This window comes from Bufo gargarizans, chromosome 5 (assembly GCF_014858855.1).
Source record: "Bufo gargarizans isolate SCDJY-AF-19 chromosome 5, ASM1485885v1, whole genome shotgun sequence".
NCBI lineage: Eukaryota > Metazoa > Chordata > Amphibia > Anura > Bufonidae > Bufo > Bufo gargarizans.
The window spans coordinates 442,113,400-442,139,772 of NC_058084.1; the positions used below are offsets into that span (position 1 = coordinate 442,113,400).

A 26,373-nucleotide genomic window follows, 5' to 3' on the forward strand; every position below is an offset into this window, starting at 1 on the left:
TGTGCTCCTCTCCAACCTGCCCCCCCTATAGTAGCCCAACAGCATGGTGCCAAATAAAAAATAATAAACTCAAATACTTACCCTCCATACAGCTGTCACCGATGCAGTGCAGGCCTTTTCCAGTTTCCTGACCTGTACGTTATGGCATGCCACTGCCTGTGCTGCCCTCGGATAGGCTTCAGGCCTAGTGCCTGTGTCCTATCAGAGGAAAAGAGAGACATCGCCCCTATGCCCTACCGCAGCATTCAACTGTATCAAAGGCGATACAGTTTGATATAGAGAGATGAGCACTTCCACAATGGAAGTGGTTATTTCCCATTGCCCTGCCACCACCCAAACTTTCCCTGGGTCATGCCGCCTGAGGCAATCGCCTCACCTCGCCTAACTGGCAGTGCGCCCCTGGCTTGGTGGCCCAGTCACAATTGCGACCTCTGCAACCCCTATAGTTACACAACTGTGTCTGTTCCTTTAATGTGCATATTCACAAATAGGTGGTTTTCCACTGACCTGGGTCCGTGCTGACACCACAGAAGCATGCCCCATTTTGTCCTCAAGCACATTTTATGGGTTGTTTGTGGAATACTTGTTTGGTCCATGATTTTCACTGATCATTGGAAGGAGATGCTCTAGAAATTAATTTTCAGACTATCAGCGTCTGTGAAATACGGAATGACACACGGAGAAAAAAAAACGGACACAAAAACCAAACACTGATCCCTCATGGACATCCTCGCAAATGAAACTCTGACCATCTTGTCATAGAAGTCATCACTGAATAAGGTCTAAAGAGTCAGGATTAGGGCTCATGCACACAAATGTATTTTCTTTCCGTGTCCATTCAGTTTTAGTTTTTTTTTACGGACCATATGTGGAACCATTCATTTCAAGGGATCCGCAAAAAAAAAAAAACAGAAGTTACTTAGTGTGCATTCCATTTCTGCATGTCCGTTCCGCAAAAATATAGAACATGACCTCTTCTATTAAGGGCCAGCTGTACCATTCCGCAAAATACGGAATGCACAAGGACTTCATCCATTTTTTGCGGACAGCAAAATACACACAGTTGTGTGCATAAGCCCTTAGTGTTGAGTGAACTTGTGGTTTCAAGCTCGGCGTACAAGGTTCGGGTTATCGAAGAATTCTGTTATGGATTCCGCTACCACGGACCTAGCGGAATCCATAATCTAAATGCATTTAAAAGAACAGAAGCCACCTTGCTCTCATTTTGATCATTCTCCCCCTACTATGCACAGCAGGGCTCTGCAACCTGTGGCTCTCCAACTTCTGCTAATCCACAACTCTCAGGAGGTGCCGATGATGAGAGTTGTAGTGGCAGGGCTCCTTCCCAGATGGTAGCACAATAACCCTGTGACTACAAGCAGGCTGTGAGCCGCTGTCAGCTGGTCTGGTCACGTGGTGCGGGGTGGAAGGTCGCTCGATCACAATGGAGCTGTCGGAAGACTCGCTGAGGGGATTGCATCGTTTAGCGGATCCGGCCCAGTTTAGCCTTAAAGCTTTCGGTGCTGTCCTCCGGGCGGCCTTCCAGAGCCTGAGCCCGGACCAGGCCGCACATCCTGCCTTAGGTAAGGGAGAGTGGGGGCAGGGACCCCGCCTGCTGCCTCCGCCGCCTTTGTGCCCGCTGTGAGCGGTACGGGCAGAGCCTGGCACCGGGCAGCCGCAGTCTGCCGCTCGCCTTACTGCAAGCTTTTGTTCTTGGTCTTCTTGGTGCTGGGCGGCATTTCCCTGGCAGACGCCCGAGGAGGGAGGGGGTGCTGGGTGACAGGCCGGCCTAGTAGCAGCTGGAGGGACACACCGCCTAGGAGTAGAATGGAGGGGATCACAGGGCAGAAGCTGGGGTCACTCTATAGACCTCCTGGATTGTAACTGTCCGAGAGAAAGTAACCCCGTTGCCCCTAGCGACCACTTAGAATGCGGATTATAAATAGAGGCTGATGCTGATTGGCTGCTGCCCGCGGTCACTAGATACAAAGTAACGATTGTGAATGACAAGCGATGGGTGATCACAAGGTGACCACAGGTTCCTGCACCTTCCTATCAGTGGCTGATATCAAGGGTGTATGGCAGTTTGGGCTCACACCCCATAATTCCCAGCCTCATCATTGTCCCCATCCGGAGTGTGACAAGCTGTAAGGACCTAACACTGGTGTATCAGGCTGAAGTCCAGATGCTGGATACATATGTAGTCCACTTTTACCTCTCTTAAGGAGTTTTCAGCCTCTGGGTGTGATTAATGAGACTCCCATTCACTCACAAGAGATCTTGAAAATAGTGAGAAATTAAAACAATGTATAAAAAGTGATATAAATATTACTACATATTCTGTATAAAATCCAGGATGTGCCTTATTCAGTGGATGAGGCCTTTGCGTGTACAGGGTGTTATCAGGATCTATTCACACAGGGCATTACATCTGATGGGAATGTTTGAAGAATCCTGATATATATTTAAAGGGAACCCGTCAGCATGTTATAGAGCAGGAGGAGCTGAGCAGATTGATATATAGTTTTATGGGAAAAGGTTTAGTGAACATTGTAAATTTAATGTAATTTTTTGCATTTAAATTCCTGCTCATTTGGGGCTTTGGAGTCCAGGAGGCGGTCCTATCAGTGATTGACAGCTCTCTGTATAGACAGAAAGGAAAGTCTGTCGATCACTGATAGGACCGCCTCCTGGACTCCAAAGCACAAAATGAGCAGGAATTTAAATGCAAAAAATTAATCTCAATGGGTCCACAAAAAGTACGCACCGTGTCCTATCAGCATCAGTATGTCCGTTCCATAGCCCTGCAAAAAAAATAGAACATGTCCTATTCTTGTCTGTTTTAGGCATTGTTACAATGGATCCGCAAAAAAACGGATGGCATCCATTTGTTTTTTGCGGATCCGCAATTTGCGGTCGTGTGCATGTAGCCTAATACTGTATCTTTTCCCATAAAACTATATATCAGTCTGCTCAGCTCCCCCTGCTCTATAACATGCTGCCTGCAGCTCATTCAACATGTTCAATGTGACAGGTTCCCTTTAAAGGGTGCCTATCACCAGTTTTGTGACAGATACCATAAGCAAATCACTTGGTCACTTACTGGAAGTGTCATTTTGCTAAAATCTGTATTGAATGGCTCCATCACAAGCTGAGCGCTGGAGTCTGCTCAGTACAGAGCAAGCTCTAGGACAGGAATCAGCAACCTTGGGCACTCCATCTGCTGTGAAGCTACAACTCCCAGCATGCACAGTTACTCCACTGTTCTTGTAACTCCCATAAAAGTGAATAGAGGATTCTGGGAGTTGTAGTTTTAGAGCAGCTGAAGTGCTGGAGGTTGCCGATCCCTGCTCTATGGAGTCCCCATATTCATGAGCTCCCAGCTCTCCCTGCCTCTGACTTCCTTCCTAAGGCCAGTTTCAGACAACCAGGTTCACTGCATGAAACACCCTCCGTTTCGGAGCATAAATTCCCATAGTGAACTCTGCTCCTTTGACCAGACTGTATGGCATTATGATTTATAATGCTGTGTGTCTCTGCCCGACGTCATCTGTAATGATTTGTACTGACATAATGCCATTATAAATCATTAGAGTCCAGTTCGGGCAGAGACACACAGCATTACAAATCCTTAGAATGCTGTGCGGTCTGGTCAAAGGAGCAGAGTTCATATGGGAATTCATGCTCCCACATGGAGTGAACACCAGTCTGAAACTGGCCTTAGTAAGAAAGATGTTAATCAGAGACGGGAGCTCGTGAATATGAGGCCTTCCTGGCGTGTGCTCTGTGTCATGCTGGGACTGTCCAATACAGGTTTTAGGAAATCGTCTGGGTCAGTTCCACAGAGCAACTCGGCATTCAGGATATTTGTCACCAGTATATGCTGCCCTCAGGGCTATTCCCTTTCAGGCCACTTTCACACAGTCAGTATTTAGCCAGTATTTTGCACCTGTATTTGTAAGCCAAAACCATAAGAGGAATCTACACAGAAAAAGTATAATGGCTTGTTCACACGACCGCGTGCAGCCCGTGCTGTGGACCGCCATCTGCAGTCCGCAATGCACGTGCACCAGCCGTGGGCCAGCCGCATGTGGATCGCGGATCCTTTCACTTGAATGGGTCTGCGATCTGTCCGTTCTGCAAAAAGATAGAGCAAGTTTTTGCAGTGCGGAGGAATGGAACCCCAGGAAGCACTCCGTAGTGTTCCGTTCCGTGCTTCCATTCCGCACCGTTCCCCATCTCTGGATTTGCGAACCCATTGAAGTGAATGGGTCCACATCCGTGATGCGAAATGCACACGGAACAGTGCCCGTGTATTGCAGATCCGCAAATGCGGTCCGCAATAAGGCAATGGGCAACACACGTTCGTGTAAATGAGCCCTAAGGGTACGGCCACGCGGTCAGGTTTCTGAGGCAGTTTTGGAAGCCAAAACCAGTTGTGAATTCAAAAAAGAGTAGAAGTAGCATTTGTCCTGTAGACTTTCTCTCCTTTTATGATCCCTACTGATTTTGGCTTCAAAAACTGCAGAGAGAAACCTGACTGGGTGGCCGTACCCTAATAGAAAAACTGATGCAAAATACTGACCAAATACTGACCGTGTGAAAATTATGCTTCTACCAGTTAATTTGCATATTTTTTTTCTCATGCAGCATTGCCTGAAAATGAGTCCCCATACCACTGTCCCTTCTATAAGAAACAGTACCCACTCTGTAATTATATGCCTGTAAAGTTGCATATGTCTACCAGTGATTCACTTTGAAAGGACGCAGTATGCTTTTTTTCTGCATACCATAGTGCCCAAAAGTGTCGTTACATGCTGTTCTCCACTAGAACTTTCCTCCCGTGACCCTTTTAGAGGCCAGACAAAATATCCCGCCATTGTATTAAATTTTAGGGGCCGGCTTTTAATGCTTTATGACCTCTTTTTGTGCAGTAGAGGAAGGTTCAGAGCTGTCATGCAACAGAGTTGCTGGGTGTAGGCGAAACCAGAATAGGCTCTTATTGAGACAAATATATTATCATTGCATATTTTTTTTAATTTTGCAAATAGAGCAGGTAAGAGTATGTTCACACATAGCGGATTTTTCGGAAATTTCTGCTACTGAGTTTCTTTGTTCCATGCATCTGGAATGAGGTGATTTCTGCAGGATGTGTGACTGATTTTTAGAGACCACCTTCATATATAGGGAACAGATTTCCTTTGAAGAAATTTTTGCAATTTGAATTTGCCATGTGTAAACATAACCATCCATGTGAAACCACTGAAATAAAATAAAAACTTAGAATATAATAAACTATAAAAGGAAAAATCGTGTAGCATTAGATCCAATGTATGTTACAGTATATATTGAAATACCATTCTGTGGATACCCCATTGTCTGCTACAAGGCTGCTGCGGAAGCCTAAGCTGACATTGGAGCAGCACTATCATCAGCCCTTGGGAATCTGCGCCGTATATTCGACATCATACAATAATAATGGATCAGCACCAACATGAGCCAACCAGGAATTTAAGAAATTCTCTATCAGTTACTTCCAATGACCACAGCTATTACATGTGGTCACTGATACACAAACATGGGAATTTATCTTAAGGGAAATTTTTTAAGTCCATTTTGCATTGTCATTTTTTTGTGTCAAATTTATCAAATCTCACATGTTTGCCACATTTTTAAATACGTGTAGAGTTTTTGTTATCCCCACCTGCTGGAGTGACACTGACATTTGTGTGACTTTTTAATTCTGACCTACACCTCATTAACATAGCTAACCATGAACATGGTGTAAGATCACAAAAAGAAGCATATTTTTGTAAATACAAGGACACAGCCCTGTGTGTTCTTTCAAAGCCTAAATTCTGGAGTGTAAGGCTTCATAATGCCCCCCCCCCACCATGGTCTTTAAAGGTATTGTTTTAAATACAATATTCATAGAACATTTTGGGGCTCTTTTTCCTTTCGGCAGTACTATACCATTGAATATTAAATACAAAATATTGTCCTTCTGTAGCAATCAGCACAAGGAGATAAATCTCCTACATAGAGATTTAGTGCTATTGTAAGAAGACTTGTTATCTGTTAATATAATAGTAAATTGTAGACTTTGGATGACAGTACGACAGCTCTATTGTACTTTTAACAAGCCTAGCTAAAGATGCCCACAAAAGAGCATGGCACTTATCAGTGTAATGTATGAAGCTCTAAGGCTCGCTTCACATATATTAGTTGTGTCCGGCCAGCTACTTTAGGCCAGGAACAGGACACAACTGATATATACTGCATGTCAGTGCACAGATCCAGCATCTTTACTGATGGCCCTGGACAGAAAAACTGGCTTGAGCTCAGTGCCAGCATTTTCTGCTTCACACCAGGAAACTGAACCGGATCACCTGATATTGTGAAGGGACCCTAGTTGAGTCACTGATTCCCCTTCTCTCTCTCTGGTTGCAGTGATGGCCTGACTGAGAAAGTCAAACAAGCGGAGGCTGTCCAAACAAGGAGGAAGTTAAAAAGCCAGGACAGGAAGTTGAATACATGGAGTGACTTAAAAAAAATTATATCTAAAAAACCATCCAACAATTTTATTTAAAAAAACAACAACATACGCTATTCACAGACTTAATATGCGGGGGGGGGGGGGGGACATTGATTGGTAGTGTCCCTTTAATTACTAGAAAGAAAAAGGTATCAGACAATGCTGAATGGGGAGTCTAAGAAGTAAATTAACTGCATCAAGGGTCTGGGTATTGGGGAGAACTTTGAAAACTGTCTTTGCTCTCTATAGCACAGTTTTTATTTTATATTCTTCTGTTGAAAAATGAAAGCCATGTTGTGATTTGTTGACCTGTCGGAGCAGATGTACTAAGACTGGTGTTCATACTAGTTATTAAGGCTACTTTCCGTTCAGGGCTCTCACAAGCGGTCCAAAACGGATCAGTTTTGCCCTAATGCATTCTGAATGGAAAAGGATCCGCTCAGAATTCATCAGTTTGCCTCCGTTCCGTCTCCATTCCACTTGCAGCGTTTTGGTGTCCGCTGACAAAACTGAGCCAAACGGATCTGTCCTGACACACAATGTAAGTCAATGGGGACGGATCAGTTTTCACTGACACAATATGGCACAGTAGAAAACGGATCCGTCCCCCATTGACTTTCAATGGTGTTCAATACGGATCCATTTTGGCTATGTTAAAGATAATACAAATGGATCCTTCTGAACAGATGCATGCGGTTGTATTATCTGAACGGATGCGTTTGTGCAGATCCATGACGAATCCGCACCAAACGTGAGTGTGAAAGTAGCCTAAGGTGTTAATACATATTGGATGGGTCAATGTTTTTATATGTTTATTTCTAGCAGAAGGGACAACGTTTTAAAGGCATGTTTCAGCAAGGCATAAGAGAAGAGATACTCTACCAATTTCCCCTGCCACTGCTTTTCTGACACTACCCAGTTTCCCGCTGCTGTCCACTTCCGGCCTGTCCACCAACAAGAGATGCTGAGAGGACATTTTGAGGCATGTCCTGCATGTGGAAACGAGAGCCAGAAGTAAAGGGCAGCAGGGGCTTGGACAGCATCAGAACAGCAGCAGTAGGAGGTAAGTGGAAGTCAGTATAGAATTGGACTTGGTAGTTAGATTTGGAATTTGACTGGTTGCTATGGACAACTGTTACACTTTTACCTTGCACTAGCTTTGATTTTTTAAATTTTATATATATATATATATATATATATATAGAACCAGCAAAGTGTATGAGAGTAGACAAATCTTATGTATAGCTTGCTTTTTTTCTTCGGAGTGGAAATTTAAACTTCTGTGCAGATATTGAAATCCAGAATATGTCAACTGTTTGTGCTATTTATATTTTTGTGCAGATTTCACCCTTTGAAGTGGCAAAACTGCATAAGAACGACAACAAAAAACACGCAGAAATCTGAATTTTCTATTTCTAAATCTGCACCTGTGTGCAGGTAGCTTAAGGCCAGGGTCACAAGTGACGGATTAGCCGCGAATTGCCTTTCCAGATGTGCTGCTTTCGAGCAGCTTTGTACGACACAAGCAAAGTGGATGGGAATTTTTAAATTATCATCCACACGTTTTGTAAAACAATTTAAATAAAAATAGGCAGCAGAAAAGGTGCAGCATAGCATATTTGAAATCCGCAACATGTCAATTTATACAACGGATTTCACCCTTTGCAATGGAGCTGGCTTTTCCACAGGCAAAAACTGCATGTAATACATACATGTTTTGTTGCATTTTTGTGCGGAAACAAACCAGAAACCCCTGCAGATTTTTTCGCTGGATTTTCAGTCACATCTGAATGCAGCATTAGATTATACTGAAAATCACCTCAATTCATCTGACTGCACTGCATGGATTTCTGCAAACCTCATTCAGGTGCAAGGGAAAGTTGCAGAAATAAGTGCAACACATTTGCTGTGTGTGAATCTACCCTAATAATGTACTTTCTTTCTCCAAAACTTAAAGATTTACTGGACCTTTGGACAGTTTTGTCCTATCATTTTAAAAATGAAAAACCCTTGCTCTTTATGGTGAATCCTACTATAAATTCTGGAACTGGGGGCTGGGTGTCTACTTTGTAAAGTAAAATAATGTTGTTTATAATAATTACTAGAAAACTAAAGAGAAAGTAGCTGCTGTAATAACTTCACCATGTCTGGGATTATCTGCTGCAATACACCAAGACCTTACTATCATTACTGGAACAGGGGCTTGAGAAACTGTTACATATCAGTGAGCCCATTAACCATAATGATTAATATCTTACTAAAACAATCAATTAAATAAACATAATAAAAATACGTTTTTAACTGTTTCATTTTTGTTTGCTGGGTTATTGTGTTTGGAGACAACAGGCAATAATTAATGATGCCTTGTGATGTGGCTATGAGCTGGAACTTTATTTCTATATTTGTCAGTTATTGGATTTCTGACGATCTCTCTGACTTCTCATTCTTTGAGTTACTTTGTATCTGAGAGTGGCCATTGTGCATTACAATTTACCTTGATGATAATCTAATCCCAGTTAACTAATAAAGTTTACCATTTATGTGCACGAGGTTACAGACTGAAATTCATTTTTAAATGTCGTTTTAAGGGCATATTGTGCTTGGTAAGGCTACATGCACACGACCATATGTGTTTTCCAGTCTACAATTTACGGTTCCGCATCCGCGGATCCATTGTAACAATGCCTAAAATGGACAAGAATAGGACATGTTCTACTTTTTTTGCAGGGCTATGGAACGGACATTTTTTGCGGACCCATTGAAATTAATAGGTCTGCATCCAAACGGAACGGACACGGAAACAAACAACAAACATTCGTGTGAATGTAGCCTAAGGGCCCGTTCCCATGACTGTTTTGCGTTCCGTTTACGGGCCGTTTTTTTAGTTCGGCATACAGAACCATTAATTTCAATGGTTAAAACGGAATGTACTCCGTATGCATTCCGTTTCCGTTCTTCCGCTTCGTTCAAAAATAGAACATGTCCTATTATTGCCCGCAAATCACGTTCCATGGCTCCATTCAAGTCAATGGGTCCGCAAAAAAAATGGAACACCTACGGAATGTACTCCGTATGTCTTCCGTATCCGTTCAGTTTTTGAGGAACCATCTATTGAAAATTTGATGCCCAGCCCAATTTTTTCTATGTAATTACTGTATACTGTATATGCCATACGGAAAAAATGGAATGGAATTGGAAACACTACTGAAACCAAAAAAAAAATGAAAGAAAAATGGATCTGTTAAAAACGGCCCGCAAAACCCTGAAAAGGCCATACAGTTGTGTGAATGAGCCCTAAGGCAGTGAAAAATCTGGCCTGGAAAGAATTATACATTGCACAAGCAAATATACATTCTGAAAGGTTCCAAGTTTTTGCACATGAAACATATGCCAGTATTTAAAGAGATGTACATTAAAGGAAACTGGTCCATTTTACTGCAATGAGAATGCTAATGTTATTCCCACTTCATATAAACCATTACTGAGTACTGTGCATAGAATAAGGAAAACCCCAGCCCATCCACCTTCACAGTTTTATTGGGCTTAGATTTTTCTCATTTTTTTTATACAGAAACTTATTATATAATGAATCCTATAGAAGAAAGACAAACCTAAATAATAGACATGATTAAGAGCAAATGGTCATGGGGTTTCCATAGAGTGAAAAGCAACCTTTACAGCTTTATCATTTAATTCATATGGCTGTGAACCACAATCATGAGGGCAATCTATCTATATCATACCTCTCATATTTATCTATGTATATCTACATCATATTTATGTATGTGTGTGTGTGTATATATATATATATATCATATCGATCTATATCACATCTATATATATATATATATATATATATATATATATAATCTCTCATCATATATATCTATTTAATTATCTATATCATATCTATCTAATACCTCTCATATGTGTGTGTGTATATATATATATATATATATATATATATATATATGTATATCTATCTGTATCACATATATTATCTATCTCATACATCTATCTCTTCTCTATCTAATATATATATATATGTATGTATATCGTATATATCATCTATCTGTATGGTATTTATCTGTTTCAAATCTAACTCTGATGTATCTAAAGCCATATCAACCAATGTATAGTGTCCCAATGGGGTTTATTTCAAAGTTGTAGCCTATTATTCTTAGGATCATCATCATCATTTACTGAAGTGTATGTCACTAATATATTTGCTGTTTTATAGTTTGTCTCGTCTCCAGCTACCTAAGTTAGTTCCCTATGTATAGGTTGGGGTTTTGTGCTGTCCTGATAGCTTTCTTACATGTAATTAGTTGTGCTTCTGGGTTTCTTGGCTGCCCCCACCTTGTGTATCTTCCTTTCTTCCCTGGCCCTGTCTTGTGTACTGAGATGCCCGCTTCTCTTGTTTGGTTCCTGAATATAACAACATGCTGGAACCCATTTGTGCCCACACTATGGCTGTTTTGGTTAGTTATAGCTAGTGAGGACTGTCCTACATAACACATTTATCACCACACTCATGATGTATGATATACATAGACCACGTCTCATGTTAAAGAGAATGTGCATGTGTGTGTTATATCTGGGGCGAATACTGCCTATAGAAATGTAGGTGAGCCTAGTCTGGTCAGATGGACATTGTGTGGCAGGCCTGTCTGCTCCGGTGGAAATGGACAGAACGTTCCTGTTCAGTCACCTGATCAATACTATACAGGGTGGTCATAACGTTATATGGTTTTGTTTGCTGAAGCTGTACAGTCACACAATGGTATTAGCTAGGAAATATCACTGCCAGTTAATGTACAGTGGACATTATTGGGGTTATTAGAACTGGCTTAGTTACTTATAGCAACCAATTAGATATAATTTTTGGCAGCTCCTTTGGAAAATGAAAGGTGGAATCTGGTTGCTATGGGCAAGTAAACCAGTTCTACTGTACACCAGTTTGATAAATGACCCCATATGTTGTGGGGGGGGGGGGGGGTTGTGTGTGTTTACAAATCTTTTTTTTTTATTGTATATAAATACATAGACAGTTTATGAATAGTAATAAGCATAGACGTGTGGCATTTACATGCAGCCTGCTGTTGGGGGTCCTGGTTTTGACTTGAGATCTGGTGGGGGGAGAGATAGAATAGTTGTGGGGCTGCAGGCAGAGCCGGGAATTCTCCCTCCTGTGTATGCTGGCCTTGCAGTAAATGGCCTCTCATTAGCGCTGACACTGGAGGAAACTGCTCATTTGCCAGCACCAGATAACTTATCATCACATCTCTAGTGAGAGCACAACTGTATGCAACTGACCCTGCACCGGGATCCCTTGTCCCCTTTAGGTTTTAGTTTGTTTATTAGGATTAAATCAACCATTTATGATAGATCCGTTTATTTATTGTGATTTTATGATCGTTCAGTGGCCATGTAACCTTCCTAATCTGTCTATCTATCCCATATATATCTATCTCCTATCTAATGCTGATCCTGTGACCTCAGTAATCACTGTATGTTTCTGTTGATCTAGATGACACAGTGTTTCAGCACATCCCCCCGTGTCACATAAAATCGTGTCAGGCTGCAGCCACTACCTGTATACTTGAAGCAGTAAGGAACAATGTAGACAGAGCGGCTCTCAGGTACCTGCCCTTATCTATAGCCTGCACCTACCGAAATCTGGAGGGTACAGAAGGTGATTTCATTCTGGGTGTCCTCTCATTGCTCCTCTTCCCACAGCACATTCCTGGAGGACTGCAGATTCGATAGAGAGAGGACGGAGCATTTCTGGACAGAATACCAGGTTCACATATTGGGCTTTTGTGTTAATTCTTTATGTTCTAAGTATTTTTGGTCTGTTTTCTATATATCTAGTGTAATGGTTTTAATCCGTCTCTGCTATATTCCAGAAACACAGAGAGACTCTGGAAATTCTTCTAGAAAAGTGAGTGGTTTCTATGTACAGAACAAGCTTTAGGGATCGGTTAGCTTTATATATAAGCTTTACTTTTCACATGTACGATTTTAACCAGTGAATATTTGCTTACCCAGCATAGGCAGAGCCCCTCCACATGTATCAGATGTGTCCTGGCGTCTTGCCTATGAAATAAAGGTGACTGTATTATGTGGACACACGCACACTACATATATACTATAATATATACATATATCTATAGCTAATTGTTTTCTTCTACAGACCAATCAATTGTACAAAACCTACAGACCTTCCTACTTGGTGAAATTCAATTTAGAGGTAAACATATATCGAATCTTACATTGGTTTTATATTATAGCTGGTTCTCACTTTATTTCTTAAACCCAGTTCTTTGCTTTGTAGTCCCCGGATACAAGCCAGGCCCAGGACATTAGTTTTAATTGCTCAATGGAGCAACTACAGGTATATCTGAATTTCTTTATGTATATTTCCAGTAAGATAATTGTGATAATACATTCAGTAGCACCCACCCTAACTAAAATAAAAATAATTGATAACTGTAGTTATATAATCGTAATATATTTCTATATTTGGTGGGTTTTATACTTCAATGCGCTTGATGAGATCCCTTAAATACCAAGGTATGCAGTTTGTCCAGGAAGGCGATGTCTTTATCAAGCAATGTACAGCAGCCTGTCTACAGATGAGAGAACATATCTCTGTCTTTGATTACATTACCTGTCTTTATATAATGCCAATGTGGCTGGACTACATCGTTTTCTGTAACTCTCTCTTTGGGCTTTTCATATTATGAGTTTATTATTTTATTATTATATAACCTTGGTTTCCTACATAATATGTATCATTCATTATCTGTATGATTGTTCCTAAGAGTCAGCTGCGACATTGTGGGAACGTATCATTCCATAGTGCGAAGAAACCCACTTCATTCTTCAGCCAAAGCCAGGAGTAGATCCTCTAACCATAAGGATATATAAATATAAAAAGATAGTGAGATAGAGAGAGGTGTATATGAGATCGATAGATATAACATAGACAGATAATACTTCTCTCTTTGGAGTCGGCTCCTGTGCTTGTTTTACAAACCCCAGCACTGCCCTGCATGCCCCAGCCATGGTAGCAGACAAATGTGTGTTGCCAGTGACAATAAATATATATATATATATATATATATATACAGACAGACACAGTTAGTCTCTGTATATAACGCCATGTTTTACTGTTTTTGTAGGATTTAGTGGGGAAACTTAAAGACGCAGCTAAAGCTTTGGAAAGGACATCCCAGATGTGACAACACAATTCCCTGTGTCCACAGAAGAAATCATTATGTTTACCCAGAGAAATTTTTTGATTCCACGATGTTACAGTGCGATTTCATGACTTACTGCATGGACTTTTTTCAGATTTAACATCTTTAATACTAATTACATATCTACTGCCTACTATTATTTTGCCAATGACAGTTTCCGGCACCACGAGCTCTCAGGACCTGGCCAACCCAACCCCCTCCCCGAATGCATTTACCGTGCCCATATTTTGTATGTCACTTGTCAGCACGAAATAAATATTATGATGAAAGCAGATTTGTGTGGTTAATTTATATGTCGTGTGTCCAGTTGTTAGTGTATCAATGGTGCCATATAAATCAGCTACCAAACCTCTGGTGGTGTTCTTCAGATCCATGTGGGAGATAGGGTAATTGTGCAAGTCCTTATGCAGAGCACTATAAAGAGACTAGAAACTCCATGGTAATATATATATGTATCGTTTGTGTTTTTGTTACATTTTCTTCCTGATAAAATGTTGCCAGCACAGCCTCACTTGAAGAGTACTGTATAGGGAAATAATGCAATGAGGGGAACACTGAATATACTACAATTCAACACAAACCCATACCATATTCGAGCAGTAAATATGCAGGATTCATACTTAAAAATAATAATATCCAGGAATACACTGATGTATTAGTCTCATACTATACTATGGGATGAACGCAAAATGAAAATATGAACTTGCAATAGGATTATTATTAGTACAGAGATGTAACCATTAAAGCTAAGTTCTGTCCTGAAATGTAAAATACGATGATTCCTACAACTATGAGACGATGGAGTAAAGTCAGAAATCTCTGTAACAGTGCAGCTTCCAGTGAGAGGAGCTCTGTAGCCGCACTGCTCCCCCACTGCCGGGTACACAATCCTGCCCTGTGCCCGGAACGGGCGGCGCCTTCTCCGGGGGGTCACAGACCACCAGCGACTACCGCAGGCAGAAGGGGCGTGAGATCCCAGCACTGTGTGCTTACAGATCTGGGATCCAGTAGAAGAATGTCCTCGCTGCTGGTGCATAAATCCTCTGTGCTGTCACAGAATCAGATAACTAGGTGAACATTTAGAAAGGGGCTGCAGAGATGACTGATGGATTTGTCAAAAATATACATTCGGCTGTTTGTACACAACAGTCTGTCTATCACCCCTATATAAAGATAAATAAAGAAACCACTAAATGGTCACGATAGATCTGTATCCTCTGGACATAGGCACACAGCTCTCTGTACACTGCTCTCTTCCATCCCTACAGAACATGGTATATATCTTCTTTACATACTAAAACCATTATCTCCGTATAATACAGAAACGCTGTACACATATACACTGCAGTGCCCATCGCTGTACACATATACACTGCAGTGCACATGGCTGTACACATATACACGGCAGTGCTCATCGCTGTACACATATACACGGCTGTGCTTATCGCTGTATACATATACACGGCTGTGCTCATCGCTGTACATATATACACGGCAGTGCTCATCGCTGTACACATATACACTGCAGTGCTCATCGCTGTACACATATACACTGCAGTGCACATGGCTGTACACATATACACGGCAGTGCTCATCGCTGTACACATATACACGGCTGTGCTCATCGCTGTACATATATACACTGCAGTGCCCATCGCTGTACATATATACACTGCAGTGCACATGGCTGTACACATATACACGGCAGTGCTCATCGCCGTACACATATACACGGCAGTGCTCATCGCCGTACACATATACACGGCTGTGCTCATCGCTGTACACATATACACGGAGGTGCTCATCGCTGTACATATACACGGAGGTGCTCATCGCTGTACATATACAGTACACGACTCTGCTCATCGCCGCATACATATTCACAGCTGTCCTCAAATGTCACATCATCTCGTTCTGACATGTCTGTGGGACAAAATTGCTTTCCGGTGATATCGCGACAACTGCAACAAGTCACGCAGCTCTATAAATGAACGACTCTCCTGCTGTAAGTCTATGGTTACATTTAGACTAGCTGTGCGGTTTATACCTGCTCCTCTCACTTTGGATGATCAGTCACGATAGCTTTAGTGACTAGCAGTGGCTAATCTATCTAGTTACGTTCTAGCAGTGGTTAATCTATCTAGTTAGTTCTAGTAGTGGTTAATCTATCTAGTTACTTCTAGTAGTGGTTAATCTATCTAGTCTGTTCTAGCAGTGGTTAATCTATCTAGTCAGTTCTAGCAGTGGTTAATCTATCTAGTCAGTTCTAGCAGTGGCTAATCTATCTAGTTACTTCTAGCAGTGGTTAATCTATCTAGTCTGTTCTAGCAGTGGTTAATCTATCTAGTCTGTTCTAGCAGTGGTTAATCTATCTAGTCAGTTCTAGCAGTGGTTAATCTATCTAGTTACTTCTAGCAGTGGCTAATCTATCTAGTTACTTCTAGCAGTGGTTAATCTATCTAGTCAGTTCTAGCAGTGGTTAATCTATCTAGTTACTTCTAGCAGTGGCTAATCTATCTAGTTACTTCTAGCAGTGGTTAATCTATCTAGTCAGTTCTAGCAGTGGTTAATGTATCTAGTTACTTCTAGCAGTGGTTAATCTATCTAGTCAGTTCTAGCAGTGGTTAATGTATCTAGTTACTTCTAGCAGTGGTTAATGTATCTAGTTACTTCTAGCAGTGGCTAATCTATCTAGTTACTTCTAGTAGTGGTTAATCTATCTAGTTACTTCTAGTAGTGGTTAATCTATCTAGTCTGTTCTAGCAGTGGTTAATCTATCTAGTCAGCTCCCTGCAGTTATCTAGTTGCCCTCTTTGTATACAGGTATAGCTGTATCCCGTCCTGGTTACTACACGGTTTATGCCTTTGCCCCCTCCTCTATATACAGTAATCCGCGTCTGCTTATTACACTCTGGCTATCCCTGGTATACAGCCAGCACACTGGCGGTATATTGGAGTGGTTAGTGCACTGTGTGTATGTATACATGGATGATCTCTGTATATCCATATACACTTGTCTAGTAGAGGGGGACTACACCTCCACACATCTGGTCAGTACACTTCAGGTACACCCCTCTAGTCAGTCAGGACCCTGTGGTCACTGTACAGCTGTCTCTTCTCCCTGTATACAGTGGTGTACGGAGGTTACATACACTGTAGTCATATATAGTAATACACTGCACGTACCGTCCACCTCTATTATTCTACATGTAACTATACCTATACTCCCGGTTACTAGACGGTGGGTATTGTCGTTACTTATTTGGTTACCAAAGTAAAATTCTATCTGCCCACTGGTTACATACAGTACTCACCTCCCTGGTACCTACCTACCAGGCTGTACACTGTAGGTATATATCCACCAGTAAGTACCCCGCACTTTCTGTGTATATGTCTACTTTGTCTTCTAGCGATTTGCACTGCTGTCATATAGGTAAATCCAGTAGTGATTGCAACCCTTATGTATGGAATAATCGCTGGTGATATCGTCGCCCGTGGATCTACCCCTGGTCTCGACATATCGCTGGACTCAACTGGTTATGCTGCTAATATACCCCCCTGCTAAAGACGTCACTAGACGTATACCTCCGACGGTATATACCTAGAGCTTCCTTTATTACATATAGAGCGCTATGCTGAACACTGCATGTCGTGACTATAACCATACGTGTGCACTGAGCAGTCTATCACGACAGCGACGGCTGAACACGGCACTGTTCTTTGTCTACATCTAGATCGACTTCATTCATTTCTTGTAACTTCGGTTCTGTGACATTGTCTTTGGCACGAAAATCTATAGATTTTTTTTGCATTTTTAAAGAATTAATTAACTGAACATTTCTCAACTGAACATTTCTCGTCAAATCCAGATGAATTCCTGGGAGATATATAGATAAATCGTCACTGATCCTCTCTGGAGCATGGACTGTGCCCAATCCCGCGTACACTGCTGTTTCTTAGTGAGCATTCATGGCGGTAACTTGTCTGTACAGTAACACAGACATTAGATACATTAAACTATATATGATAGATAGACAAATAATAGCTAGCTGCCTAGACAGATAGATATGAGATAGATAGATAAATAGATAGATAGACAGACAGATATGAGATAGATAGATAGATAGATAGATAGATAGATAGATAGATAGACAGATTGATATGAGATAGATTAGATAGATAGATAAATAGATAGACAGACAGATATGAGATAGATAGATAATGAGATAGATAGATAGATAGATAATAGATAATGAGATAGATAGATGATAGATAGATAGATAATAAATAGATAGACAGATTGATATGAGATAGATAGATAGATAGATAGATAGATAGATAGATAATAAATAGATAGATAGACAGATTGATATGAGATAGATAGATAGATATTAGATAGATAGATAGATAGATAGATAATAGATAGATCCATAGAAAGATTCTTTAGCTGATCAGGAATGCGAAATGAAAATAATTGCAGCCTGGCACACGTCTTTGCTGTTGTGATGTGTAGGTGTGTACAGGAGCTGAACCCGCAGACAGGAGTGCACACACAGCAGTAGTGAGCGTGTAGACGATGTGAGTGTGCACAGTGTGTACTCTAATTCCCAGGCCGCCCTTAAGGAATGAGACCACGTGACGTTGCGGGGCGGGCGGACTCTGAGCCATTTTGGGGACGGTGTCAGTTTGCAGTGTGAGGCTCCAGCGAGCGGAGTGTCCTGGCACTGAGGGAGCCAGAGAGTGCGGGGATCGGGGCTCTGTGCTGCGGGAGAAGAAGAGTTGCAGGGCCAGGCAGTGCAGGACGAGGAGCGGGAGCACTGCGCACAGGAGCAGGCGGACAGGACAAAGCGCTGAACATGGAGTAATCTGCCCGGATCCGGCGGCAGCGCTTGCACGGCTGCAAAGCACAGGAAGCCGGCGAGGTATCGGGGGACCTCCCACTCTCGGTTTGGCTTTGGCTGGAGAAAGGGGGGGATGAACGCAGTCCCTGCACTGACAGCGTCTGCAGATCAGCTCAAGATGGCCGCCCCTGGGCTGCTGCTCATCCGCTGAGCGCCCCCCCGGACACCGCATTGTCCCCGGACCCCCCAGCAACAGTAGCCACCCCAAAGAGAAGCTCACGGTAAGTGCACGGTGCGCCCTGGGCGCCCTCCGTGGTGGGGGGTTGGTATCTGTGGTGGTGGCGGGGGGAGAGTGGGTGTTTGTCTGGTTGTACGTAAATAAAGAGGAGGGGGAGTGATGGGGGTGGGGTGTGAATGTTGGAATTCGGTAAAGGGGGTTTATACAGGTAGTAGGGGGGGAGCAGGGGGTATTTGAGGGGTGGGCAGAGGGGAACACGTGAGAGCAGAGGTGCCATCTTCTGATTGCTCATGTGCTGCCCAATCTGAGTCGTGGTGTTTTCTCTCCTAACCCCTGTATATAGACATGCCCCTTCTCCTCCCACCCCTTACAATCCGTGTCATACCTTTCACCCTGCCACCCTTGGAGGTTCTGTACCCTCACAATGTTCTCATCTGGAGATGTCCACAGCTGGCATGGCCTGGGTATAAGGAGGAGGACAAGCGTGCAAAATTGTGGATCTTCTATTTGTGGGAACAGGTTGCAGTTGGCAGCATGGTCTAACACTCATCTCTACTGTGTGCATATGTGTATTGTGTGTATATTGGCATGTTGGTGGAGATGATATGGAGATGCCCTGCTTGGTGTCAAGCCTTGAGCTGGTGATAGTAAATCACTATTGGCAGGGGAGCTATGCTGGCCTTCCCTGGGTTATTACCACAATGGTTTAGAAAACCCGCGGGACTCAAAGAATTTGGGTTCAAGTAGAAACTCAAAAGTACAAACATTTCACTTTGTGTCTTGATTTCATGTTGCCCACCCTGTGACAGAAGACCCCGAGCTCTGCCAAGACGGCAGTATTGATGACACTACATAATACAGTATTTGCATTGTACCAGGAATATTTGTCGGCTGCTGCTGGGCTCTTTTATAAATTCTAGAACTTTTCTACCATTGGAAATGGCCATGTGGACTTTAGAGGAATGGTTTCAGATAGTACTGGTGGCAGTAACTGTACTGGCGGTGTGTACCAAGGATACCGACTACACAACTTTCTGCACTTTAACCCTTTTGTGTGTGTGGTTTTGTTCTTCAACTGCTTCTACCAAGCACTTCTTCTGTTGACCATAAACAGGCCTCTAGCAACATTCATTACTGTAACATGCAGAATGTGGGTCTCAGGCTGTCATTGATGTGTACATGCCTGACCACCTTGTGGGTTCAGCATTTAGAAGCTGGACATGACACCTAATGGAGATGTCAGTGTGAGATAAACAGCAGTGTCCCCAAAAAAAACCTGTTTATTAGTGCGTGCATTTAGATGATCAGATCAACACACTAGTCCCTTTGTTAAAATGGGAACGTTTCTAACCTGTAGAGTTACCTCTGATAAAAGCCTGGAGATAAATTAGCAGATCGTGAATGAGGTGAGATACCGAACGATTTTTGCATCTGATAGTGGTGGTGTTGGTGAAGAAGTTGTATTGCTTTACTAGCATGCTGTCACCTCTCTGCAGAAGACACTAAAATTAGATGCCCCCCACTGAATACATTGGTGAAGGCTGCTGACTTTTATTGAATTCACCGGTCCTCATTCACACATATGACCCGTTGCGATATCATATACCTTTCTTCATTGATCTTCCAAGTGTGCATAATAAGATCTGACATTGGGGACCAGGCATCGGGATTTTTTTTTAACAAATACCTGCAAAGGTTTGACCCGTTGATAATTGAGCCCGGCCGAAAATTGAAATCATACCTTCCTACTTCATTTCCATGGGAAGGTTGTTTGTCAGAAGTCTGTGGCACTTCATCATCAGGCTGAGAAATAAAAAGCCCTTCAGCCATGGCACTGAGTGTGTGACAGCAGCATGTGCTTGGATATCACTGATTGCTCAGGTGACTTGGGGAGAACTGTCTGCCTGTCATAAAGGTGCGGGGCCGGCGGGAGTTCTGCCGGACTTTGTATAGCACTCCCAAGGTTAGTGTCCCTTTAATACGTGTCGGACTTCTTCTCCCCAGTCACTTGCTGAATTTACAAACCAGACTCTGTATTCTATAAGAGTCTACGAAGTTTTATTACAGAATTATGGAGGCTCTCTACCCCCCCTCGCGCTATAAATGAATGCAGCCCGACTCCTGACGATTGTGTCGCTATCAATACGTTCGATTAGAGGCAGATTTGCTCTTTCACTCACCCATTCCATGTGATTTGCAGTAGATGGCCATTGTTTCAAATGTGCAAGGACGATAACCATTTTTGGGTGATTTTAGATGGTTTGGGTTATTAGTTTATAGCCATTTATCATTGCCATATATAAAAAGGCGCACATTTCTGAATGGTTATAAACAAGGCTGAGATTGGCAGTTCCCTTGGTGGTGGTGGGTTTTGTATGGGGACCCCCCATTTTCCCGCAGCCCCGGCTATGTGCAGGCTGGTGTGTGACCCGGGTCTCGGTGTCATTTCTCGCCTTCCTTCCCTCCCTCTCGGCTCTTTGTCTCTTCCCTGTACAGCGCCGGGTGCCTCTCAGTTTCTCTGCTCTCTCTCTTTTCCTCCTGTCCAGCTCTCTTTCCTCCTCCTTCCACTCTTGTGTTCACCTCCCCCGCCTCTTGCACTTGAGATCGCGGCACAGTATTTGTTTTTCTAGATTCTCCCTATATTCCTAGAAGGGGAAGCCCTGCTTGCTGTTGGAAACCATCGGGTGGCGACCCCTCTCCCCCCTTTACCAGTCTCTTTCCCCTGGACATCTGCATATTCTTTCCTTCCTATATGTACCGATTGTCAAACCACAGTCGCTTTACCCTTAATGATTAAGTCCCTAGCTAATGTCTTAAGAAACAATACTTGTCTATAATTGATTCCTTCCATCGATAACCAGCTGGTTCTTGCATCTAGTACCATAAACTAGTTGGTTGCACACGTGGATCTATTATTTCCTCGGGGTTACCATTACCAGTTGGCACCCTGTATATGCATGCCCACCATTCGTTGAGCAAAGGGGTTAATTGGTGCCCATAGCCGCTCAGGTTAATGCCTCCCCCAGCACCTCCTGTAACCACTGCTGGGTTTCCTCCCCATCTCCCGACGGTGGCAGGATGCCAAGTGTAAGTGTATGTTGCTATAGTAACGGGAGGATTGCAGCCTGGGCACCAGCGCACGGCAATGTGCTTCTTTCATCAATAAAACCAGTCTGTCTTCCTGGTTGGCAGCTACAGACCCCTGCTTCCTTCACCCTTCATATAAGCCCATGTTATTTTGGGGTGCCCCATCTTCTCCTGCCACTCTTGTATTACATTGTGGGTATATGAGACCGGGAGTTCCTCATCTTAGTCCAGCTGAGACAAGCCAACTGGTTTGTTCGGTTTTGCACCTATGGACATAAGAGTGAGCACCGGTTTAGTTCACGATTTTATAATTTTTTACTTTATAATGCCCATCATATGCTTTTGTGAGTCTGTACTCCTTCATATACAGAACATGTCTTTCTCATTAGCACAGCCAATGTTCATAACATCGGCAAGAGGTTTGGGGACACTACTGCATAGATGTGTACATGGCTTTATTTGCCATCTGTGACTTATTGACTGTTTCTTTTAGAGAGAAAGTCCTCTTCTACTGTCACCATGCATCGGACGACCAGGATCAAAATCACCGAGCTCAACCCCCATCTGATGTGTGTCCTCTGTGGTGGATACTTCATAGATGCCACAACTATCATTGAGTGCCTCCATTCTTGTAAGTTACTGCCATGTGCAATATATATCTATAATACTGGCAGAGTGTACTAAGATGCCGCTTGTATTTTCGGTACCAAATAGCGGTAAATATCGCTGAATGTGCACAGGTCACTTTCATAGACTTGCTCTTGACTTTCTTCATTTCATTATCTGCAGTCTGTAAAACCTGCATCGTGCGTTATCTGGAGACCAGCAAATATTGTCCTATCTGTGATGTCCAAGTGCACAAGACCAGACCTCTGCTGAATATCAGGTGGGTTATAGTACTTGGATTTGAGGTCTGGGGTTCCATTGTCAACCTAGCATTGAACTATATCATGTAAATAATCCAGCCATGGTGAGGAAGGGCTCTGTCCGGCTATTTACAGTGTTTTTCTCTTTTCCAGGGCAGACAAAACCCTCCAAGATATCGTGTACAAGCTGGTGCCAGGACTGTTTAAGAGTAGGTATTAAATACCGATGTATTTTTGTTTTATTAATCCACTCATAAAGCAGCAGTGATTATAAGAGGGTGTCTCTTGCAGATGAAATGAAAAGAAGAAGAGACTTCTATGCAGACCATCCTTCTGCAGATGGTAAGGACCCACCGATGACTTCCTGCACTGTACATATTCTGTTCATCCATGAAGTCTCTTGAATGCTTCTGATCTAGACTCAATTTATATTTGGAGCATACATTATTTCTGCTACCAAACACACTCATTTCCACTGAACCAGTCAAGCAATTGTTCTGCTATGGATGTTTTTTCTTCCCTAGTGACAAATGGCTCTAATGAAGACAGAGGAGAAGTGGCCGATGAGGACAAGAGGATCATAACAGACGATGAGATTATCAGTTTATCTATTGAGTTCTTTGATCAGAACAGGTGAGTCCAACTAAAATGTTCAAATAATATCCAAAGCACTAATATAAACGGCCTGACATAATCCTCATCTCGTCATCTTTATAGAATGGACCGGAAAGGAAATCGGGAGAAGGAAAAATCAAGAGAAGAGGTATTGTCCACATGCCTAATTCTCCAGGTCTTTCTAAAGTCCTGAAGACCAGCCCCTATACCTGTTTTCCTGGAGTACTTTAGTAGAAAGGAGTGAGGCTAACACTCTGCAGCTGGTAATACCTATAGGTTATGCCTATCTGTACTTTCTCCTAGCAGGCTAATGACAAGAGGTACCTTCGCTGTCCAGCTGCCATGACTGTAATGCACCTAAGGAAATTTCTTAGAAGCAAAATGGACATACCTTGCACCTTCCAGGTATTCATTATAATATGAATGCATCTAGGAGGACAACCCTGACTCTCAGCTGGCCTCCCATTCTTCTTCTTGGGTTTTTCATTGTCTTCAGTTCTACAATACACAGACATTAAAAGAGAACTTAAGTGACCATGTCCTATTGTATTCCTTTTAGATCGATGTCATGTATGAAGAGGAACCCTTAAAAGACTATTACACATTAATGGATATTGCTTACATATACACATGGAGAAGGGTAAGCATCTGAAGGATGATTTTTTTTTTTTTTTTTTGGTGAGACTGTAAATACCAGTGCACAGTCCTGATCCCTGTTCTCTCTCCACAGAATGGGCCACTGCCTTTAAAGTACAGAGTGAGACCCACCTGTAAGAGGATGAAAATCGGCCACCCTACTGGAAGAGTGAATAACATTAGTGGAGATTTAGAAAGTGACTCTGGCAGTGACAAGGCAGGAAGCCCATCAGCTGGGGTTGCTTCCACTTCCTCCTGCTTCCCGAGCCCCAACACCCCAGTCCAGTCCCCACACCCACATTTCCCTCACATTTCCACCACCATGAATGGGACCAGCTCCATTCCTAACAGCAACCACCATAATCCTTTCGCCAACAGGGCAAGGAAAATGTCACTGAATGGAACAGCAGCCACTTCATCTGGGTGAAAAGAGGACCGATGATACCAAAAGAGACAAGCACCCTGATCTATAAACCTGTTCATGCCATTACAAGCTTTGTAGATGCTAATACATGTGACTATGTCCAAATTGCTTAATTTGTAGTGAAAACTTCAAAGTGGCAGTTGCCGGACTTGGCAGTGTTTTTTTTTTTTTTTTTTTTTGTACCTGAAGAGTTGATGGAGAAAAGGACTACTGTGTTTTTATTCATATTGGACTACTGGAGATATACAAGCTATAAATGGGGCTTGTTGGATATAATGGGCCTTTACCTATGTGGATATAACTTCAACTACACACCTATGATGAAAAGCCTTTTTCTCTTGAGTTGTGACCTGATGGGATTCATACATGGCTTCCTGACAAGTGTCAGATTTGTCCTCCTAGGAGCACTTGCTTGGACTAGTCTGGATTAAACGCCTAAATGTCCGGAGGATTACTGAAAGGCTTTGGATGTATTGTGATGAGGGCTCCTGCCTTGCACCCGTTTATTGAGATTGTTGTGACCTTGGATATATCATTTCTGGATGGACAAATTAAACCACAATCTATCTTGTTTCAGTGGTGTTTGTGGGCTATTAGAGGGCACTGTCACCTACTCCAATCTAAGTGCTTTATCATCCTACCAAAAGGAAAATACATAGACTCCTTTTTTATGTAGCCATTTCACTGTGAATAGTGAATAATGTCGTTAGCTTTCATGATTTTCTGCTCTCCATTTGGCATTACTGTACCTGTTTGCTACCGGAATAATAGGGTTACGTATTCATTCACCTGGCATCAAAGAGTTCACCTGTTCCTGCACAGAATCGATCAAAACCTTAGAAAAAAAACCTATTTTTTTTTTTTTTACCTAAATCCTTTTGTCTAAAAAGCGGGTACAACCATATATTTTACTGACTTGTTTAAGTGATTCGCTTTTGTAAGAATCAGTTGGCATTATGCTGGTTGTAAAATGCCATATTGGTATATATGACATAACAGGAAGACAGTATTGTATGATATATTTATAAATACTATAAATTGAAATTTTGTGTTTTCATGCACTCAGAAATGATTGTTAAAATCCCCCCTATTACATATGGTTATCCTGGTGCCATCAGCTCCCTGTAGAGGATTTATTTCTGCCTCTAAAACCATGCAATAATGGTACTGCATTTCTTCTTTGTATTACTTTTATTAATGAAAACTTTGGTGGAGAGAAGGTCTGGTGATTTTCACCGGTGGTAACCTGTCCAGTATATGAAGTGTTGCATCAAGGTGGAAGGGCAAGAAGAAAGCAGACGCTACCGCCCCTTTCCCCATGGTCCTCCCTTTCACCTGCGTTATTACTTTTATTTTGTCTGTTCACGTTTTACTCTTTAGAAATGTTTTAATCTCTGTTCTGGGAGGGGGGCGGGGGGAACAGAAGAAAAACCCAAGTGGTTAATCATTTCATTGTCTCAAGTCTGCAGAAGAAGCACAAGTCTATTGCTTTGTCTTGCTTATAGTCATTAAATCAATACTTTTGCATACAACTTCTCTGTTTTTATTTTCTACTTCTGTACATGTGTATGCCGTAGAACAGGTATCAAGGTTGAAGTACTGGTATTCCCTATACATGTCGTTTCAAAAAACCTCAGCTGAAATATGGCATTAGGATTTTGAAATCGGCCACCTCCCCTTTCCCAATATATCTGATCGGTGGAAGCTACAAGTGCAAGAGTGTGCCCAGCATTACTGTGGACTCCTACCCAGTCTAATTATCCCGACCAGTGAGCCGATTCTGTCGGGACAGTCGGTTATAACAGCACACACTCCGAATCGATCTGTCTACTTATCAAATACTAGAAGGACTATGACGTGCAAGCC

At 42.4% G+C, this 26,373-nt stretch overlaps 2 protein-coding genes across 3 annotated transcripts; both read left to right on the forward strand.

Moving 5' to 3' along the window:
• Positions 1-1,383: 1,383 nt before the first annotated feature.
• On the forward strand, positions 1,384-14,072 carry COMMD3 (COMM domain containing 3). The gene is made up of 8 exons (XM_044292937.1): positions 1,384-1,583; positions 12,066-12,177; positions 12,275-12,338; positions 12,445-12,479; positions 12,587-12,647; positions 12,732-12,788; positions 12,873-12,932; positions 13,723-14,072. The coding sequence occupies exons 1-8, from the start codon at positions 1,445-1,447 to the stop codon at positions 13,780-13,782; spliced, it is 588 nt and encodes a 195-aa protein (XP_044148872.1). The 5' UTR covers positions 1,384-1,444; the 3' UTR covers positions 13,783-14,072.
• A 4,384-nt stretch (positions 14,073-18,456) lies between these two features.
• Positions 18,457-26,039, forward strand: BMI1 (BMI1 proto-oncogene, polycomb ring finger). 2 transcript variants are annotated; one of them, XM_044292934.1, is made up of 10 exons: positions 18,457-18,922; positions 22,460-22,597; positions 22,756-22,852; positions 22,986-23,041; positions 23,124-23,174; positions 23,357-23,465; positions 23,550-23,595; positions 23,751-23,852; positions 24,007-24,087; positions 24,178-26,039. In XM_044292934.1, the coding sequence occupies exons 2-10, from the start codon at positions 22,486-22,488 to the stop codon at positions 24,508-24,510; spliced, it is 987 nt and encodes a 328-aa protein (XP_044148869.1). In that variant the 5' UTR covers positions 18,457-18,922; positions 22,460-22,485; the 3' UTR covers positions 24,511-26,039. The 2 variants fall into 2 exon arrangements, with proteins under 2 accessions (XP_044148869.1, XP_044148871.1); XM_044292936.1 differs by having other exon boundaries at positions 23,754-23,852.
• The last annotated feature ends 334 nt before the right edge of the window (positions 26,040-26,373 follow it).